The sequence below is a fragment of the Nomascus leucogenys genome, chromosome 7b (genome assembly GCF_006542625.1).
Source record: "Nomascus leucogenys isolate Asia chromosome 7b, Asia_NLE_v1, whole genome shotgun sequence".
NCBI lineage: Eukaryota > Metazoa > Chordata > Mammalia > Primates > Hylobatidae > Nomascus > Nomascus leucogenys.
This window is the reverse complement of record NC_044387.1, coordinates 55140066-55157046: the sequence shown is the minus strand read 5'-3', so window position 1 is coordinate 55157046 and position 16981 is coordinate 55140066. Positions and strand designations below refer to the sequence as shown.

The 16981-nt window shown below is 41.1% G+C and overlaps 1 protein-coding gene across 2 annotated transcripts in view; it reads left to right on the top strand.

The window, feature by feature from the left end:
• Nucleotides 1–16981, top strand: part of PITPNB (phosphatidylinositol transfer protein beta) — a 68332-nt gene that overhangs the window by 24189 nt on the left and 27162 nt on the right. For both annotated transcript variants that reach the window (XM_003258031.3, XM_003258030.3), the window contains exon 7: nt 850–933. In XM_003258031.3, the coding sequence (XP_003258079.1) occupies nt 850–933 (84 nt within the window). The remainder of the gene's footprint in view (nt 1–849; nt 934–16981) is intronic.

Genomic DNA, 16981 nt, shown 5'->3' with positions numbered 1-16981 from the left:
GCCTCCCAAGTAGCTGGGACTGCAGGCATGCACCACCCTGCCTGGCTAACTTTTATATTTTCAGTAGAGATGGAGTTTCACCATGTCGGCCAGGCTGGTCTTGAACTTCTGACCTCAGGTAATCTGCCTGCCTTAGCCTCCCAAAGTGCTGGGATTACAGGTGTGAGCCACTGCACCCGGCCTTTATGTTGTTTTTCGTAGTAATCCTCTATAATTTATAATCTAGATGAGATTATTTGGTGTGCATTAATCTGTATGACTTAATCTGACATTTTCAGCTTTTAAATGGGCATATCTTTGGCAGTTTTCAAACAATTCCTAATTAGTTCGTAGATGGCATTTCAGAAATAAATGATTGATCAACATGCAGTACAGAGGAGTTGGCATCGTACTGAAACTGAATAGCTTTAGGATAATCAAATTTTGGAGAAATTTTAGACCATACAGTGCATCATTTGAATTCTACTTGTAATGTCACCTTATGTTTGTATAGGACTTTGTTGGTTACAAAGGTTACAGGTACTTTGTTGTGTATCATTTGGGTTAAACGTAGGTCTTGTATATTTAGTTACATAAATCATCTGTGAGGACTGTCAGATGGTAATATTGACAGGTTTCTACTCATTTGGCAGCATCCTCATTCTCTCCTTCCTTATTATTTGGGGTTATAAGTGGTAATAAAAGACTTTTAGATCCTGCAAAATGTCAGACAGCTGATATAATGAAATAATAATTTGGGTCTTTTAATTCCCTATAATGTATCCTGAGAGACTCAAGATAAAGATTATATGTGTAAGCATAATAGAATAATCTACAGTTTGTTTTGTTTCTTTTCTTTGTCATTGGTAGGTACATGGTTTAGATCCAAACACATGGAAAACTGTTGAAATTGTCCATATAGATATTGCAGATAGAAGTCAAGTTGAACCAGCAGTAAGTATTACTCAATGACATTTAACTTGTTCCCTTTTACAGTTAAAAATTATTTTCTACTATCACATTTGGGATTAAGTTAAAAAAATTATTTCCTTTCTTTCTTGTACGGCCTACATTTCTATGCCGAAATGAGCTTGGAGTGTAGTCTAGTACGTCTGTGCAGCAAAGAGACCAGAGTAAGAGAGAAGGTGATTTGTTTTCTGTGTAGATTTTGGCTTTGTATAAGTGATCCCTTTAAGAAGTCCCAGTATACCTGGGAAATGTAGGTTGTTTTCATTGAAAAACAAAACAAAACAAAACACATTGTTTACAAAATAATTCTCCCTTGAGCTAGGTCTCTCTTACTTTTTCAAATGTGATTAAGAAAGCAAAAATTTAATTTGCATACAAGTATTTGGTAACTCAGCTACAGTTGTTATTTGTGGAAAATGGTTGGTGTAGAGTATCTTTTTAAAAATGTTCTTTTAGATTCCAGAAGTAAGTATAGAGTATTTTAATTTAATAGTTGTTTAGCTTTCTATTTTGAATCCTATTAAGATGTAAATATTTCTACTCCTGGCTTTTGACTTAATAAAATTTCTTTTTCACAAGACACTTATTCCTCATGCCAGATTAAGACTCAAGATAAAGATGATATATGTAAGCATAATAGAATAATCTTAGGCTGGACGCAGTGGCTTCCACTTGTAATCCCAACACTTTGGAAGGCCAAGGAGGGAGGATTGCTTGAGCACAGGAGCTTGAGACCAGCCTGGACAACATAGTAGATCCTGTCTCTAAAAAAGAAAAAAACAATTAGCTGGGCGTGGTGGCATGTGCCTGTAATTCCAGCTACATGAGGAGGCTTAGACAGGAGGATTGCTTGGGTCCAGAAATTTGAGTTTGCAGTGAGCCGTGATCGTACCACTGCACCCCAGCCAGGGTGACAGAGTGAGATCCTATCTCAAGAAAAAAAAAAGGCCTGACACAGTGGCTCACGCCTGTAATCCCAGCACTTTGGGAGGCCATGGCAGGAGGATCACGAGGTCAGGAAATCAAGACCATCCTGGCTAACACGGTGAAACCCCTTCTCTACTAAAAATACAAAAAATTAGCCGGCATGGTGGTGGGCGCCTGTAGTGCCAGCTACTCGGGAGGCTGAGGTAGGAGAATGGCATGAGCCCGGGAGGCGGAGCTTGCAGTAAGCCGAGATCGCGCCACTGCATTCCAGCATGGGTGACAGAGCAAGACTCCGTCTCAAAAAAAAAAAAAGGAAAAAAACAGACCCCTGTCTTATCTTGCCAAAGTTTGTGAATATTAATGTGGTTCTTTCTTTGTAGTGTGCTAAGTGCTGCTTTGGTTTTACACAGCATGTGTAAATACAAGCACTGGTACTCTTTCTCTAATCTAGAGAGCTAAAGCTTTGGAATAAGAGTAGTACCCTTTGTTTTGTCGTGGTCAAGCGCAGTGTGTTCAGTAGGCATCCCCTTCCATTTGTATTTTTGGTGCTTATTCCCTGAACTTGAGCAGTGTTATAAGCGAAACAGAAATAAGTCAAACACTAAATGTCTGGTTTTGGTGTTGAAATTTAAAGGTAAACTTGCCTAAACAAAGGTCCCTGACCTTTTCTCAGATGTCGCTGGGGTTGAGACTGCCAGCAGTGACCCAGTGCCAGGCTGGGCCAACTCTGCTAGGGCCCCCTTCCTGCTTAGAAGTGTGAGCACTGATAAGGGACTTTTGTTCTAGAAGTTCTTAAATTTTAGTTTTGCTGTGATTTGAAGTTGTTTCAATTTTAGGGATATTTCCACCTTTGACATTATATAGGGAGTTTTTCAATCTGTAGAAATGAAATGATATATCTGTTATGCCCTTTTATTTCTCTTGGTATTGTTTACAGCTAAGATTTACTATATGTGAAAGAATGATGGGAAGAGAAGTAATTGGGAGCAATGAGTGAGTCAGTTAATGACTAGGTCAGGACAGCTTACAAGCCTGGAGCTGCCCATTGCTAAAATACCAAGCAGCAGTATGCCACACCAGGATCGGGTGCCCTGGGGAAGGCATTCCCATTATGTTGTTGGTGTTTGAAAATGCTATAATGGCCAAACAAAATGGCTCAACTGACTCAGACTTATGGTCCATAGGTTTGCAGTCTACGTTGTTCAACAGCAGAGTACAAGATACCTTTGGTTTTGCTGGAGGCATAAAAATTCTTTGTTCCTGTCCTTAGGCGAAAATGGGCAGTGTTTACAGGCATGAATGCTGGTGGAAAGAGCAGTGTAAGGGCAGATTGATTGCACAAGAACCCTGGAGGCCCTGGTTCCCATCCCCTCCACCTCAGCACAGACTTCAGAGAGGAGAGGAGGCACTGGATGCATGACAGCAGCACTTGAGATAGGTGCTCCAGGTGGAAGGCACCCGTGCAAAGGCTGAGTAGGTAGTTCTCTATGTGAAAATGGTGATGTTTGGGGTGGCTAGTGAAAAAGACTGGATTGAGCCCAAGTGAGGAGGATCTGTGTTGTGAGGCATGGAGCTTTGACTGAAAACATACATTCTGAAACTAGGTGGGCTTCAGATTTCCATTCTGAGGCTCTGCCACCTACTGGCTATTTAATCTTGGACAGGTTGGTTGGCCTCTCTTTGCCTGTATTATCTTGTGTAAAATGAGAGTAATTATAGGATTAAATATGAGCACTTAGAGTATATTAGTCTGTTTTCACACTGCTGTAAAGATACTACCCACGACTGGGTAATTTATAATGGAAAGAGGTTTAATTCACTCACAGTTCTGCATGGCTGGGGAGGCCTTGGGAAACTTACAGGCATGGTGGAAGGGGAATCAGGCACGTTTTACATGGCGGCAGGAGAGAGAGGAGGAGGAAGGAGGAACCTCTAAACAGATCTTGTGAGAACTCACTCAGCGTCACCAGAACAGCATGGGGGGAACTGCCCTCATGATCCAATCACCTCCCTTCCTTGGCACATGGGGATTACAGGTCCCTCCCTTGACGTGTGGTAATTACAATTTGAGATGAGATTTGGGAGCCAGATCTTATACAGCCAGTGCGTAGTTCAGTAAATGCTAGCTGTAATTGTCATTATTATTAGCTCCAGTTGTTCAAGAGTTCTGAGAGTCTGTGTTCACACCAGGCATTGTTTGGGGACTAATCACAACCTGCGTCTATGTGGTTTTTTGATGTTCATAGCTCCTATTTCCCATTACGTTTTAGAGATTAGTAAGATATATTTTAAAGTTTATTGAATTTGCAGGAACCGTTTTTTATTGGGATAAAATACACATAACCTAAATTTTACCCTTTTAGCCATTTTTAAATGTACAATTCAGTGGCATTTGGTACATTAACAGGGTCCTACAGCCATCACCACTGTCTAGCTGCAAAACGTTTTCATCACCCTGTACTCATGAACATTCATTCCCCGATTCTCCTTTCCCCTAACCTTTGGCAACTGCTAACCTGTTTTCTGTCTCTTGGGATTTGCCGATGCTGGATATTTCATATAAATAGAATCATGCAGGGCACAGCCTCCTGTGGCTGGCTTCTTTCTTAAACTTTGCATTTATTTACAAGATTCATCTTCGTCGTGTGTGTCAGTACTTCATTCCTTTCTATGGCTGAATAATATTCCGGTGTATGGATAGACCACATTTTGTTCATGCATTCATCTGTTTTTTGTTTTGTTTTGTTTTTGAGACGGAGTCTCGCTGTGTTGCCCAGGCTGGAGTACAGTGGCACGATCTCGGCTCACTGCAAGCTCCGCCTGCGGGTTCATGCCATTTTCCTGCCTCAGCCTCCCGAGTAGCTGGGACTACAGGTGCCCGCCACCACGCCCAGCTAATTTTTTGTGTTTTTAGTAGAGACAGGGTTTCGCCATGTTAGCCAGAATGGTCTTGATCTCCTGACCTCGTGATCCTCCTGCTTCGGCCTCCCAAAGTGCTGGGATTACAGGCATGAACCACCACGCCTGGCTTCATGCGTTCATCTGTTGATGGACATTTGGGTTTTTTCTACCTCTTGGCTGTTGTGACTAGTGCAACTGTAAACCTTTGTGTCGTAGGAGCTTTTTGTCTAATGTGCTCTCTTAGTTGGGGATAATTAAAGAACTGTTACGTAAGGATTATCAGACCTTTTGATGTGAAAAAAAAATAATAATTCCAGTATGCATATTTCTCTGTTACAAAAAGAAAGGGAAAGAAACTTTTTGGTGGCAAAGGTGCCCTTGACAGTTTTTAAGCCTGGATCGGAGCATTGAGCTTCCAGGGTTGGGGTGGGGGGTGGGGGGTGGGCGATGTTGAAGGCTGGTATGGGTGGTGGCAGGAGAGCTAGGACCAGACCCTCATTTCAGGGAGGAGGTGACTGTGAAATCTAGTGGTGCAGGGACCCTGGGTCTGCTCTTTTATTCTGCACATTCTTGTCTGTCCACTTTCCCAGGCATTGACAGCTGCCCCTACACTCTATCCCTTTAATTTCTGCCCCATTGTTTTGGCCTTGACTAGTTAGTGTTTTAGGATTAGCTTCTATCCCAAACACCTGGACCACCTGGCGGTCACTACTTCTTACCAGATCCAACTTGGTTTTCTGTTAAGTTAATTTATTCATTTCATTCTGCCCTTTTAGGTAATTTTGTCGCTCAAATATTCTAGTCTACAGTGTAGAGAAAAGGCACAACACATTTGCTATTCTAAAGTGGTAATGTCGTAGCAATGAATAGTACTGAATGCCTGTGCAGTGTGTACCAGTGCTGTGCATGCAGCACTGTGGTAGCTGTCGAGGATTTGTATAGCACCCACAAGAGACTTACAGTCTTAGCAAGAGAAGCCCAGTACAACGAAGTAGTTAACAAGTGGCAGAGGCTTATAGCATGATCCAAAGTGCTGTAGGGTTTCAGAGAAGAGAACAGACGATCTGTAAGAATGCAAAGCTGAAAAGGCTGAAGGGAAGACTCCTGACATGAGGATTTGTAGGGTTTTGATGAGTGGAACAGTCATTACACCTTTTCCTCTTAAACTTGTTGCTCTGACACATTATATGTTTATTTCTTCATTTTTTCTCTCTCCCTTCCAAGTAGAAATTAAACCTGAGAGGGAAGAGTCTTTGTAACCTTAGCCCATGTCTCCCCAGATCCTATAACACTGTCTGAAATATAGTAGGTACTCAGTGAATTCCTGTTAATAAATGAATCATAGGCAAGCAGAATAGAAATGAAGGTACAGATGTACCATCTGACATTGAATTGGAGTAGTTTTTTGAGCTGAAGGGAACCTTAGCTACCTAGGCCTCCTTGCATTTAGACTGTGCTTCACATAATCCTAAGAGTTTCTTGCCCCCCTCCTCCCTCAGGTTATCAGGATGGAGCGACTAGAATAAGGGGCTGAATTCCTTCCTGTTCCCTCTGCCAGCGCAGTTGTGCTTGCTTGTCATTAGTCTTGACTGTAAGATTTACAATGAACACACAGTTCTGCAGCTACAGAAAGTTTGGTTTCAGGGCTAACCTCCTGAAGCCCAGGTAAGCTAGTATGATCACTTAGCTAATGCCTAAAGTGGGAATCCCAATTCTCAGATCAGCTGACTGATTCTTCCCTAGCTCAGGCGTTGCCGGGGCAGTCACTCTTCGAGCTGCCACTTGAGAATTCTCTTCCTCTCCTCGCACTGCTCTGCCACGGACCATACCCTGTGCTTTCCTGTTCCAACACACTGCTTGTTCTCACCTCCTTTCTGGGACTCCTTTCTTTCTGTCCAAAGTTGACATGTTCTTCAGGATCTAGATAGGTCGGAGCTTGCCTCCTCCAGGGAGATTTCTTTCAAGTTGACATCAGTCTTCCTCTCTGCTGAATTTCAGAAGCTTTTGCTCATTTCATTGGTGTGTTTTGTTCTCTTTGTTTAGCAACCTGTTCCCTTTATACAGAGAGGCCCTTCATAAATATCGGTCAGATGAACCTGATGAGCTTGAGAATAATGATGGAACTAAACACTATGAGCCAAGAGTTTGTACTGGAATACAAAATCAATTTGATGTCCTTTTGATAACACCTGGGTTGGCAAGGGATGAGGAAGCAGGCCCTCCCATACATTGCCTATGGGAATATAAATTGGGGAACTGGTACTAGTCTAGCAGAATTACAAGTGTACATAGCCTATTGACCCAGCAAAATTCTGCTTCTAGGAACTGACTCTACCCACTGTAAAGTGACAGGTGTATAAACCTAAGATCAGAAGTCTAAGTGTTTCTTTATCAATCGGGAACTGATTAAAAACATTATGGCACACTCATATGATGGAGTTTAATGCAATCATTAAAAGGGAGTGAGCTTTATTTGTACTGATGGAGAATCCTTTTCAAGACAACCTGGAGGGAGAAAGACAAAAAAGTATGTATAATATGCTTCCATTTGTTATATTAAAAGGGAGAAAAATAGTTTGCTTAGTTATGTATGGACTATCAAGAAGAATGCGTAAGATGCTGTTGATAGTGATTTCCCTCAGGACAGGAATGGGATGGAAGAGTTGAGGTCTGACAGAGATGTGTGCAGTGGATCAGGGGATAAACTCCTGTCACCAACTGTATGGTTTCTGTTGCTGCATAACAGATCACTACATATTTAGTGGCCGGGTAATGTGACCTGATTAGTTTGATTAATTAAGGGAATGGCCTCCCATTACCTTTGCCACAGTCTGGCTTAGAAGCAGGTTAGCGGTTCTGCTTGCACTTAATGGGAGGGAATTATATGAGGGTGACTTATGGCGGAGAGGGGTTCACTTTAGGATGCATCTGCCATACCAGCAGTTAATGTTTAGTGCCTAGAACTTGCTCCTTAAGGATTGGAGTGACACTAGGATTGAGAGCTTAGTAACTATGAATAGGCCAGCAAGTGGGTGTGGGATTGAGTGGGGGTGGGGCTGCACCCCATGGATTGGGTTGCCTGTTAGATCTGGGGAGGTGGGGTAGGTGGGGATATTGGGGCAGAATCTCCTTCCTAGATTGCTGAGTCTGTCTTGTTCCGGGGACCAGAGGACAGCTTATGGAGGCTCAGGTTGGGTGGGGAATGGTTAATGGCCAGATCCAGATCCTACCCCTTCAGTCAGCCCCAGCTCTTATCCTGCAGCTCAGCTGGGAGCCTGACTCTCTTGCTTTGTAAACAGGGTATGATCCCCTTTCACGAGACCACCATCATGTCTGGGCCTGTACTAAGAGGCTGTGGCTAGAACCTGCGTTTTTCTCAACACTATTTTTATGACCAAAGGGCAGCACCTTCTGAATGGGAGATCATGTGACTACTGGGAATGCATGTTCCTCTAATGCTCCTGTGTTTAGTGGTAACACCTCACATGCAGAATCTGGTTACCTATGCAGTTGTGAATATCCAGAAGTTAGGTAAATCACTGTCTATAGTCTTACCCAATTTAAAAGTTCATGATTTGACCTTTTCTCTCTTAAATGAATGTGTTGGTGGTGATTTGGAAAAAGAAAATTAGGAAGACCTTCTGAAGGTATAGTGATCCTCAACGTTAGTACTTGTGGCACCTTGACTCCTGGAGATTTTTGTCTCAGTCTGATTTAATCAGTGATTTTTCATTCTGTATTTAATGACCTCTGGTTTTTCTTGAGTGAGCTAATTAAAAAAAAAACAAGTTAAATCGTTGAGTTTATTTCATATTACTTGCTTTTAAAAAGAAAGAAAACAGCTGCATTATTAAATTTGAGTGAATCGGTAGGCAAGTCCTCAGAGTCAGGACAAACATGAAATAGTTGGGAGTACGAGAAACCAAGAATTTGAAACTCCACCTGGTGGGGGCTTTCTGTCATTGCAGGTGGATTTAATACAAATGCAGCCCCAAATATTTTAATTCAGAGTGATTGTTGATTACTCTTAAGATGTAACTCTCAGTTAGGTTGTCAGGTGGCTTGCATACCACTCTTGTAGATTTGCTGTCTTTGGTAGTGTTTATGAACTATACTTCACCATGCAGATAAGAGATGCGATTTGACTCATGGCGCAACTGTATACTCGAGTGGATGCTTTGACATGTTTACATAATTGGAGGGTGACGTTGTCACAATAACTCTAGGAACAAGGATTTGTTTTAAAAATCTGTCAGTGTGACCCAGGGTCACAGAGTAGTTTGCTACAGAAATCGTACGTATTTAAATATATGGGTCATTAGGACTTTTTGTTGATGACTTATGGGAAGTTTGTATATGACTATTGCGTTAGCCACTGTTCTCTGTAATTTTCCAGAAGCTACATCACTTCCTGATGAAACAAGCCAAGTAGTCTGGGATTTCTGCATAATGTCCCCACCTTATCTTTTGTCCCTTTAGAATGTACCTACCATAGGAAATGGATTTCCTGTTTCAAGAGAAAGTGACATTGTAGCGAAGTGTTATTAAGGTGTTATATGCTTTAAGAGGGAAGCATTCTTCTGCCAGTCATCCCAGCGGTCACAGAGTACACCATGCTCCAGCAGGACACACCTCACACCCTCTCCATCCTCAGAGCCCCTTGTTTTAAACCCAAGCATCACTTCTAAAAGTCTTCCTCAGTAAGCTAGATGCCTCTTGGCGGTCAGGATTGTACTGTACTCATCATTTCTGTTTCCAGGACCTAGCAAGATACTCGATGCATGGCGTGGAGTAAGCTCTTCCATAAAGGTTTGGTAGATCAGAGAGAATTTGCAAATGTGTTTTCTCTCTAGTATTATAAAAAAGAAGAAGAAAAGGCTTTTTGGAGGAGTTGAAGTTTTTATTGTTCAAATAGTAAATGAAAAAATAAAATGCTACTTTAATTCCTTCTTTAGTAATTCTAGATAAGATATATATTATGTGCCTTAAATTCTAAAAATTTTGGCCAGACACAGTGGCTTACACCTGCAATTCCAGCATTTTGAGAGGCTGAGGCAGGAGGATTGCTTGAGTTCAGGAGTTCGAGGCTGCAGTGAGCTATGATCATGCCACTGTACTCCAGCCTGGGCAACAGAGACTGTCTCAAGAAAATAAAACTTCTGAGTGTTGTTTCTAAACGAGCAAATACCTTTTTGGTCAGATTAAAAAGTGTTTTGGTTAGATCAAATTGTAGTAAGAGCCAGGAGTATCCAGCATAAAACACCACAGTGTAAGTTTTAAAGTTTTTTAATTTCTAAAGTTGTCACTGATACACAACCACAGTAAAAAGTTTAGGATTCCTTAAATGTCCTGATGAAATGCACATGCATATCTTCAACACATTTCCAAAATATACACAAATGAGTCAGTTGACATCTGCTTCTGCTTTTTTTTTTTTTTTTAGGTATAAATTTGAATCTGGCTCTTTTTAATCATCTCCAGCACTTTGTCTAAGTAGCTTTCTCTGATTTGTATACAAAAGCCATTTCCCGGGAGAGGAAGACTCTTTAAAGTGTAAGCTGAAGTATACACACGATTAACATCAGAGAGACCTTTGTTTTTGGAAGTAATTTGAAAGAAAATGAGCATGATTTAGAAAAAAAAAAAAATTGGAACCACATTTTTAGATATTTATGTATAACAGGAAAGGATAGTATCAGCCTTCCTCTATAGTACATACTATGTGACTTTATATAATTTTCAAGGTACTTTTTAAGTAGAAACAATGTTTAATCCAAAATTTTAAAGCTTACATACCTAAAAGTGATGACCCTTAACATCTGAGTGTTTTTTACATGTTAATAATAAGGAAATATTAATGATTTAAAAGCATTAAATTGTTTGAGAGATGTAAATTGTTTGAGAGATGTAGTTTAAAAATCTGGATCCATTTAATACTGAAATGAAGCAAATTTAAAGAGAGAATGAAATTTTTCCCCTCATCTTTCAACATGTTTGAGTGTAATGCTTCAATTCATGGTGAAATTTTTCCTAAATGAGATGGTTCAAGATCAAGCATTAGCTTTGTGTGACCACAGTGCCATGACCATGGCATTTCAGCATCACCAAGGATGATGTTCCTGAAAGGAAGAGACATAAGCTAGAAACTCGTGTGCCATATTGGTTTTGGGTCACAGAATGTGCAGGATATGCTCTGATTGATAGGGAACTTTCCTGCAGAGTAGGAGGGGCCCCTGCTTTGTGGGCTACGCAGTAAGTGTGTTGTGCTCCTAAGATAAAGCTCAGATTTCATTCATATCACGTTCATCTTTTTGTCCTTTTTAACTTCACCCTAGTTGTTACTCTCATGTGCCTCTGCCTTACCTGTCCATAAATATAATTTCCACTGTCATATTTACCCAAAATCTCCATCCTTTTCCTCAGTTGCAAATGTCCCCCCCCAGGGGGTAATGGGGACACAATTATGGGCTTCGAGTGCTGCAGCCCTCCTGCCTGCCCCAGGCAGCCAGCCTTCCCTCCCTACACCGTGGTCCCTGGGTTGTTGCTGCTGTTGAGACTCTGGACCAGTCTGCAACATCTCTTTCCAGCAGAAACACTTCGTGCAAGCAGCTTTTTCAGCACCAGCTTCTGTAGCAAAGCTGTGGGTCCACTCACTAGTCACATTTTTTTTCTTAATACCCCAGAGGACACAGGCACTCCCAAGTGGGAGGATGAGGCTGCTGATAATCAGCTCAGCCCCCTTTGCAACAAGTGAATCACTTCTGCTGAGTCCAGCTCACTCACACCTCCCCTGTCCTGTCCCCAGTTTGGTCTCCTTTGGAGACCACGGTCATCAGGCAGGTCTGTACATGCATGAGTCCCAGTTGTGGGCTGTGTCTGTCCACTAGTCCAGTTCTCTGAAGATTGCCTGGAAGTGGTTCTTTTTAGAGCCCCTGAGGGTCGCTGGGGAGCATTTTTAGCTAACTTCAGAGCTTGCCTGTCAAAGCCTTTATTAGGACTCAAGCCAAAACCCTGAGTCACTTTGCATTCAAGTATGGTCTGCCCACAGGCAGCTTATTAGAAATGCAAATTTGTTGCCCCCTCCCTGTTTAGAATCTTTGGAGTAGGGCTCAGGGCTCTTTCTGGCCCTCCAGGCAATTCCTGCGCATGCCCACCTTTGAGAAGCTGCATTCTAGTATACATTATTAATGGTGAAGATTGTAGCATAGGCACCCTTCTAGGATTTTGGAAGCAGAAGGAATCTCAGTTGGAGGCCATGGTCCAACAATATTCCCCTCAACCTTTATTTTTACTGTTAAAAGAATTTGTAGCCCGGGGAACTGCTGTAACTCCCCATCCATGTAAGCAGTGGAAGGGGAGCCAGGACTAATGCAGAGCTGCTGACTTTATTTTTGTCATTCTAGAACAACTTTTTGCCGTATGATGTTTCTTCCTTTGCAATATGTTGATTAAGAGCATTCTTAATTTATTTGAAGGAAACAGGCAGCAGCTGTTCTTCTATCCCTCTTCCCTAGTCCCTTGAAACCCCAGTTTTTATCAGTAGTAGTCTTGGTCACCTCCTCCCACAACTGCTGAACTCTGATGTATTTCGAAGTTCGCATATGTGCAATAGAGTAAAAGGATTGGACACTCAAAAGATGTGTTTTGGTGTGGGTACTTACAGGGAGCACCACTCATACATTTTCTCGTTTGTTCATTTAATAAACATTTATTGGAACTTACTATTTGTTCTGTGTTACTGTGGATACATCTTTCTCCAGTTAAAGGAACAATTGTATCTGTCTAAAGAGAGTGAGATTCTTAATCGCGGACATGCTGAGGTGTGTCTAAGTGACTTACAAGTTCCAACTGTTGGTTGTGTGGTATGTGAGTGCTCCTTCACCAGAGGGTTATTTTTCCTTACAGCTGATACAGACCAGTGCTGGGCACCAGGCTGCAGCCATAGTCAAAGTTCAAAGACTAATCAGAGCCACGAGTTTTGGAGTTTTGCAGTTTACTAAATGAACAGACATTTTAATTGCTTGTCAAAGGACTGTAAAGGGATTGTTGGGCTCATCTAAACTGTTTCTGAGCAGCTTGTAGAAGTCTCATGTTAATCTTTTTAAGGATTGTGATGTCAAACAAAATGAATTGTTTTTTAAAGTTTGTACTTTTTGCTTGTTCTTTATTTGGTGAGTATGTCTTGGTAGGAAGAACAGTGTCCTGTTTTAGTTGAGGGCAGGGATATACCAAGCCAGTACCTGTTTTTTTGAAATTTCACTTGCCTTTGGGAATGAACATAAATGATTTGCTTTTCCATACATTTAGTTCTTTTCACTTTGAACATACCGTTCACTTTTCACTTTGAACATACCGTTCCATTTTTTGAGTTTTTTAGTGAGCAATCTGACACTTCTTAATTGTTTTAAACCACAGGTGTATATTGTTTTAAAAAAAGGTATTTTGTTCTTTTTAAACATATTTTTTCTGAAAGTTGGCAAACTGATGAAACTTGGTTTAATTTATTTGGATTGAATCTTAGGGGCATGTAAGTTTTGGTCACACCTTAAACAGTGCTTGTTTCTTGTGCTCTCAGAAGGATTTAGTGTATCTTTTCTTTTGATCATACATTCTCTGAGACAATGCCCAGATGTTACATACTTGAGTAGATAGCCTTGGTAACGCATGCTTTACTGCACTGCCTTTAGGAAAAACTTTGTAATTGCACTCTCTAATCTTTATAATATTAAAACTTTTTTCTTTTCAAAATGAAAAAGAATGATGGAACATGACCAGAAAAAGTTAAATATTGGTTGAAGCCATGTGAAGTTGTTAATATTTGTAAGCTTTTGAGCTACAAAAATGAAATTTTCTTATGGGTCAACCTAATATATCCTCCAAATTAATTTTTGGTAGATGATACCCTAAATGGTCAGCAGTCTTTTGGTTCTCTCTCGCAGCTTTCAAGAAGCTCCTGTGTTTTAGATGTTACATTTGTTCCAACTGCTGCTGCATATTTCCTAAGAAGGGCTTTCTGCTTCTTGGAGCTGTGCAGTGGCTACCCGGCTCTTTAGACCTGAAAAGAGCTTTTGTTTATTAGAAGTCTGTGGCTGAGATCCAGCCAGTCCTAGCCAGGCCTATGGTTGCCAAATGCTGCTTTGGTTGTTTTCTTCGGCATGAGCAGAGACACACTTGATCTCAGTAGAGTACCATGTCTTTTTGCTGTTAAAATGAACCTAGACGTTCATTTCTGTCTTAAAAATGTGTTACTTATCACTAGGGTGTGTGATGCAAAAACTCTTTATTAAAGTGTGTGCATACTAAAAACATGAGAATTGTGACCCAGCTCCTAACTCAAGATGAATGCATGTGATAGTAGCTTTCCTGAACTTAGGGGGAAAGCATCTCAAATACATGTTTTGAGGTAGCAGTGATTTTGCTTATGCTTAAGAAATTTGTTTGTCAAACGCTTGTCTCATTTCGCCTTTACTGCACTGTGAAACAGACTGTTGTCAAGGTCTTTTGTAAGAGATTTTTTCCCCCATCTTCAAAGAAGATATAAATAAATGTAGGCATGGTTTCTATTAAAAAGAAATGTGAAAATGTTTCCTACATTATTCCACTGCCTTACATGGTCACACACTTTCAGATCATTTCCAGTAGTAGATTTAGAGAATGTCCACTATATTCGAAGGCATGGTTGGATAGTGCCCTCTTGTGGGAAAACAACATATTGCTTATGTCGTGCTTGCTTTAAACATTAGCAAAGATTTTAAAATTTTATTAACTGGGTGTAGTGGCTTACGCCTGCAATCCCAGCACTTTGGGAGGCTGAGGCAGGCAGATCACCTAAGTTGGGAGTTCGAGACCAGCCTGACCAACATGGAGAAACCCTGTCTCTACTAAAAGTACAAAATTAGCTGGGCGTGGTGGCACGTGCCTGTAATCCCAGCTACTCGGGAAGCTGAGGCAGGAGAATCGCTTGAACCCGGAAGGCAGAGGTTGCAGTGAGCCGAGATCGCGCCATTGCACTCCAGCCTGGGCAACAAGAGCAAAACTCCGTCTCAAAAAAAAAAAAAAAAAATCGGTGCATACAAGCATGTTTTGTACAAAATGCTTTTTCACTAGAACCCATTATTAATTTAAAGTTTATTCCTAATTTCTTCCATGTTTTAAAAGTAAAAAGGAGGGGAGGGTAATGGAGGTGATGGGGGTGTGAATAGGATTTGCTCTAGTTCCTTGGGTGGGGGATAAAATTCTCTGAGAGCCAGAAAATGTTTTTGAGCAGCTCATGGCAGATATTTTTAAAGAAATAAGCATAAACAGCTCCAAGCCAAGTTTTTAAAGTGCATTTCTTTTTTTTTTTTTTTTTTGAGACGGAGTCTCGCTCTGTCGCCCAGGCTGGAGTGCAGTGACGCAATCTCGGCTCACTGCAAGCTCTGCCTCCCGGGTTCACACCATTCTCCTGCCTCAGCCTCTCCGAGTAGCTGGGACTACAGGCGCCCGCCACCATGCCCGGCTAATTTTTTTTTGTATTTTTAGTAGAGACGGGGTTTCACCGTGGTCTCGATCTCCTGACCTCGTGATCTGCCCGCCTCGGCCTCCCAAAGTGCTGGGATTACAAGCATGAGCCACCGCGCCCGGCCTTAAAGTGCATTTCTTATAAAAGCCCCTTTTCAGCCGTGTAAACTCTTTTTTATGGAAGGCTCTCTAGGCTGAGAGGGAGCAAGCATCCCTTCAGGTACTTGAGTCTAATCAAATGGTAGAGTGTAAATCACATTTTTTCAATAAAGGATCATGGTTGGCTTTGGTTGTCACACAGGGCAGCATCTGAGTTGTGGCTCTTCTGCTCAGTGGTGGTGGACTCTGGCAAAGAATTTCACTTCCCTGCCCCTAGTGACGGTGATAGTCCAGTACCTTTATTTCAAGTTTTTGAGTATTAACTGGGAGAATGTGGGGGCCTGACACATAAGTGTGTGCTTCAAAATGGTAGCAGGAATGATGTTGCTTATTGGATTTTGTTCTTACTTTAAAAAAAGTTTACTTTTTTTCATATTTTAACGTTTTCATATTGAATATTTGTTAACTTAATGCTAATGGACTAAATGGAATTTTGGGACTTAGAAGCTAAAGGCCAAATCATGAACTAACATTTAGAGTGAGAGAGGGTGTTTTCCCCCATTTCAGTTTAAGGAAATTGATATATGTTCAGTGATTTACTATCATTTAAGGAAACATGCCTTTTGTAAATAAAACTTTTCTAAACGTAGCACTTACATTTCAGGTATATGCAGTATAATTTTAAAATATGTAATGTTTAACAAGCACCTTTATGGAATTAACTTGTTAAAACTCATTTCATTGGTGTACAGAGTTTGAAATGTCTTCATTTTTAAGTGCTATAATATATAAACATATATTAGTAATAAATACAATATTACAATAATAAATATATTCTATATTTGTACATGAACTGCCCAAAGCAGGAACCCACCTCCTCCTGAGGAGAGTGCTGGGGTGTAGCCCATGGGCAGCTGCTTAAGGCAGCTCACTAGCTCCAGTAGCTCTGGGCTATACAGGAATCTCAAGAGCTTGCTCCGTTGGGCCTCACTTTCCCATCTTATCCTGGAGCACAGCTATTTGGTTTCCTTGCTGTGTTGTAGGATATGGAGTGTGTCACATAGCCATCTGGTTGTAACCTTTTCTTGGTGCTGAAATTCTGATTTCTTTCTCTTTCTCTATTAATTTGTATCCTTCCAAAGGCTTTAGGAGTCTGCCTTCATAAACATGACAGTATTGGTGATAAGGATAAGATCAGAAAGAATGGAATGAGCGATTAGTTTAGTTGTGCTCTAGCCTAGCAGTGCTCCCACCACCCACATGCCAGGCTCACCCCCACCATCTCAGGACTCTGTGGAGGGTCTCTGAGATCAGAAAGTTTACCAAAAAAAAGTGTTATGTTCAGGGGTGTAGATTTGACTGCATTTCTCAGTTCTCAATACAGTTGTTTAAAATTCAGCTTTTAGGATTCATTGGTGGAAAGCCAGTAAGGTTTAATGAGAGGGCTGAATTACAGAATATTTTTTAATGCAGTTTTGTCCCTCTGAGGTACATTCAGTAACAGAAACTAGGCCAACAAGTTATTGACAATTAGTGGTCCTTTGGGAATGTGCTTTAATGAATAGATAAGAATGATTTGTAATTAGCATAATAATTATATGCAAAT